This window comes from Pyrus communis, chromosome 3 (assembly GCF_963583255.1).
Source record: "Pyrus communis chromosome 3, drPyrComm1.1, whole genome shotgun sequence".
NCBI lineage: Eukaryota > Viridiplantae > Streptophyta > Magnoliopsida > Rosales > Rosaceae > Pyrus > Pyrus communis.
Window position 1 is genome coordinate 18016284 of NC_084805.1, and position 4819 is coordinate 18021102.

General features: G+C 38.6%; 1 protein-coding gene across 1 annotated transcript; it reads left to right on the top strand.

Annotated features, from left to right (window-relative positions):
* The first annotated feature begins 201 nt into the window (after positions 1–201).
* LOC137729831 (transcription factor bHLH62-like) lies at positions 202–3796 on the top strand. Its single transcript, XM_068468875.1, has 8 exons — positions 202–1447; positions 1772–1999; positions 2105–2170; positions 2349–2417; positions 2542–2613; positions 2691–2894; positions 3090–3174; positions 3278–3796. The coding sequence occupies exons 1-8, from the start codon at positions 500–502 to the stop codon at positions 3313–3315; spliced, it is 1710 nt and encodes a 569-aa protein (XP_068324976.1). The 5' UTR covers positions 202–499; the 3' UTR covers positions 3316–3796.
* The last annotated feature ends 1023 nt before the right edge of the window (positions 3797–4819 follow it).

Sequence of the window (4819 nt, forward strand, 5' to 3'; positions counted from 1 at the left end):
ACAAATTTACAATGATAATATTCTTTTATTGCGTAAATCTTCGTAAATTAGAGTAGTTTTAAGACGACGTTCTGTCGACACACTCCCAACTTAAAAACCATAGCACAAAAAGTCAAACCAACCTTCGTCTTTTTCCTATCCCTCTTTCCCCTATTTAACTTCTTCACCCCCACAAACCCACCCCCTTCCCCTTCGCCTCCTTCCCTTTCTCTTTTTCTTTCTGTTTCTCTTCCTTTTTTTTCTGTCTCTCTGCTTTTTGCTTAAGCTTTTTACACACCAAACCATTCACTCATTACTCTCCTCCTCTCTTCCCACAATCTTATATATCCAAACCCCACATTCTTCTCTCCACACCCAAATTTTCACTTCCTCTGCTTCTCTTTCCGAAACCACCTCGTCGCCTTTCCGAAAAACCGGAAGAAAAAAAAAAAAAACAATCTTTTCAGCTGCAGCATTATAAAGTTTCAGTCTTTGGTTACCAATTGACAATTTGGCGATCATGGAGAATGATTTTTTCCTAAATGCCGGAATCCCATCTCCGCTTCTCTTAGAACAAGCATCCTCAATGCCGGCATGGCGGTCTTCATTCTCGACCGCCGTGGACATCCAGGCCGCTGCCACGGACCGAAATTGCGCTTTGGAGCAGTCCCCGGACTGCTTCTACAATCCCAATTGGGACAACAAGTCAACCGACCAGAACATCCACTTCAAATCAGCCCTGAGTTCAATGGTGTCATCTCCGGCGGCGTCCAACTCCAACATCTCCAACGAGAGCTTCGTGATCAGGGAACTGATCGGAAAGCTCGGAAGCATCGGAAACTCCAGCGATCTCTCGCCACATTCCCAGTCGTTGCTGGGAATTCAAAATTCTTACATGGGTAGAAATGGAAATGCAAGTGCCAACACTTCATGCTACAGCACCCCGTTGAACTCGCCGCCCAAGTTAAACCTGCCCGTTCCGGATCACCATTTGGAGAAGGAAAAGCAACACAATTTAGCAAACTCCATGGCCTTGAATTCCAGCCTGGCGGATTTCTCTGCCGACCCTGGATTCGCCGAGAGGGCGGCGAAGTTTTCATGTTTCGGAAGCAGGAGCTTCAATGGCAGAACATCACAGCTGGGAACGAATAATAACAACAGTACTGAACAACCGCCGTTTAGATCCCATCCCGCAGCGGGAAATGGCGGCAAGCTTCCTCGGGTTTCGAGCAGTTCGTCGATTAAGGCACTCGGATCTCAGACGAGTATGCAGGAAAAGATGCGTGCTCTGCTGCAGGATCGGAGTGAACTCCCCAATTCCCGAGAGGAATCGACGATTTCTGAGCAGAAACCAAACGGGGAGATCAATTCCATGGATATGAATTCTAGGAAAAGAAAATCAGCTTCCAAAGGAAAAGCAAAGGACCATCATCCTCCTCCAATATCCCCATCTCCAACTTCCACAAAGGTACATACAATACCCATTTTCTATTATTTTTTCTTCGACGAGAAGATATTCTAAATTATACGGCTGAGATTCGAATTTGAGTGGAAAAAGAAACGAGCGGAGCACATTGACGCAATCAACTGACATAAACTGATTTTCTACATCATTTTAATTATTATAAAGCAACTTACTTTTTTCAATTCTCAACCCGGAGAGCAAGATTTGTGCTCAAAGTGCAAAGGGCGGGCGCACTGACGTGATCATTAGGCCTAAATAGAAATTTTAGATTTTGAGTTTGTGCATCATTTTAGTTAAAGCAATTAACTTTTTATTAATTGCATTCAGGGGGCTGAAGTTAACGAAAATTCTAATGCAAAGAGAAGCAAGCCAAGTGAAAACAATGGGAATGACCAAAATGGGTCTGTGAAAGCTGAGGAGGATGCAAAGGGAAGCACCAGTTCTGATGAGAAGCAAACCAAGATTGGTCCAAAGCCACCTGAGCCTCCCAAGGATTATATTCATGTAAGAGCAAGAAGGGGCCAAGCCACTGACAGCCACAGCCTTGCTGAAAGGGTAAGAAATATGGGTTGAGTAGTTTTAATTTAATTTAAATTAATTTCCTCCATTTTAATTTCTAGCTTTGTTGTGACATGGGTTTTTTTGGTGCAATTTTGATAGGTAAGAAGAGAGAAGATTAGTGAAAGGATGAAGCTTCTTCAAGATCTTGTGCCGGGTTGCAACAAGGTATGCGTTAAATACAAAGTTGCAATATTCTAAACAACTTTAATTTACAGATATATTAATTAATTAATTAGGGTGAAGGGGCATAACCCTAATGTACGAAAAGCTTTTAACTTTCTGAAGTGCATGAATGTGCCACTTTTACTAACGTGACTTCGATATTTTTTTGGCTTTTTTTTAGGTGACTGGAAAAGCACTTATGCTTGATGAGATTATAAATTACGTGCAGTCATTACAACGCCAAGTCGAGGTAAAAATTGACATTTTTCTTATCAAAAAGTCAACACAGATATCTAATTGTAAATTTGGATTGCAGAATGCAGATTCCATGTCATTTCCCTAATCGGGTATATTTCCATGTTCTTTGTATGCAGTTTCTCTCCATGAAGTTGTCTTCTGTGAACACCAGACTGGATTTCAACATGGAAACCCTAATGTCAAAAGAGGTAGGTTCATTAAAAACATAATTAAATGAATATTTTCCAACTTTTCTGAATTGTTTTTCTTTCCTTTTTGGTTTTAGATATTTCAACAAAACAATGGCTTGCCACAGCATCCAATATTCCCATCAGATTCCTCGGCACAAGCCATTTATGGACACCAACGCCAGCAAAATCCAGCACTTTCTAATGGGGCAGTGGACCCCTTGGATAATACCTCACCGTGCCAAAGCCTTGGGATGCAATTACCTCCTCTCAGTGGTTTTAGTAGTGAAGGCATTCCTCAGGTAATTAATTTTACTGTTTTACTTCCACAATATTTTAAGTTTGTCGAGGGTTCGGTCAGTTGGTTAGATTAGTTGACTATCCTTTTACGCATAAGTTCGAGTTCTCCTTTCTACAGGTTAGGTTGTTTAAGAAATATATTAATTGTCCGGTAAAAAAAAAAATTTATCCAACTCTTTCTGGTTTACTTTTACCAGTTTCCAGCATTTGGTGAAGATGATCTGCATACCATTGTTCAGATGGGTTTTGGCCAAAATCCAGCCAGAGAATCAGAATTGCTTGGTAAGGAAAAATAAACCAAAAATACAACTCCTCACATTCCTATATATAAAATTGTAAAACACAAATTCATATGATGGCAATTTTTCTTTTATACATGATGCAGGTTCAAATCAAGTATCGCACATGAAAATTGAGCTCTGATCACCATTTTGTCAGTCCATAATAATGTGGACAGAGGGGATGTTATTGTAAATACAAGATATAAAAAACATTTGAAGATTTGCATGCACTGTGCTGATACCGAGCCTTTTATCCTTTGCTTGGTACCAAACCCTTGACGTCTATTCTATTCAAAGAGAAATATTTGGTAGGGCTGCATGATTAGAGCAGCTTGATTGGGATTGCTTGGAGTCGGATGGAATTTCATATAAGAAAATCTCATACTTTTATGAGAGATGTCTTAAAGATGAAGTCGTCGCGCATCCCACCACAAGATTTTCTCCTATTGGAGAGCCATTAATTTTTCTGTCTTCCTTTCATCTTCGTTTACTCAATGTAATTTCTTGTTCCAATTTTTTTCCTCTTTTGGGGAGAGCTGTTTTATCCACTGTAAAATCCCAGAAGCAATTTCTGTAAGATAACAATGCTAATTAATTAATTAGAGGGAAGAGCTTTGTCATCATTTCAATGAGAATTTTGTAATTTTCCACAAAAGTCATGTCAATTGATCACAGTGAAATTTGCATAATCTTTTGGATTTGATTCTAATTAAACTTGGGTTGCAACTAGCTGTAGGAGTGGGGTCACTTGCTCTCTAAGAAAGTCTAATTTGAATGATTAAGACAATTGGCTATAATCTTGAGCTGGGGTCAGCCATGATTTCTGCCACATTTTGTGCTCCTGTAATTTTCACAGATTATCCAAAAACAGAAGCTTCTGTTCCCTTTTTACTGCTCTGAAAAAAAAATAAAAAAAATGAGCAGAGAGGTTAGAACTTACAAGTTAGAACCACTCCATTAAAAATTGTTTAGATTTTTTTTTTAAATTTTTTTATTTTTACAATATACAACAATACAAAGAACATCAAAAGAATCCCAGGTTGGCAGTGGTGAGATTCTGACTAGGCCCAATGAACCAAAGGAGCTTTATAATCTTCAACCACTTTTTAAATTTATTGTGTAATTAAAAAATAAAGAAAAAGGGTTGTGTAGTGGAGTTCAGGTTTGGAAAGATGCCCTTTAAAATTATCCTAATCTTTCTTCTCTAAGAGGTGGTTAGTAAAAATCCAAGTTTAGGGTTGAGCAAAAGATCTGTGCATTGCAGCCTTAATCATTTATTTTAATTGAGGGGTCTATTATTTGTCTGCAGATTAGTGTAATATAATTACCAGATGAAAAAGATGCTTTGGTGGTTTCTGGTGCATAGCATTCTGAACAGTTACATGACATATTATATATAATTTGCAATGATAGGCAAATAAATAATTACAATTAGAAAATTATAGCCTGACAGTTTTGTCTCCATGAAATTCAAGGCCAATTGCATGGAGACGTGTATGCGATTGATATTTGTTTTTGTTATCTTTTTGCATTTTTCTTTGTCAGCTTCTTTGATCCACTTTTGAAGTTGTTTCTTCGGATGCTTGCTTGCTTGTGGTGGTCTTTTCTGATTAATCTTTTGTTCCTCATGTTTTGCTAATGAGGTT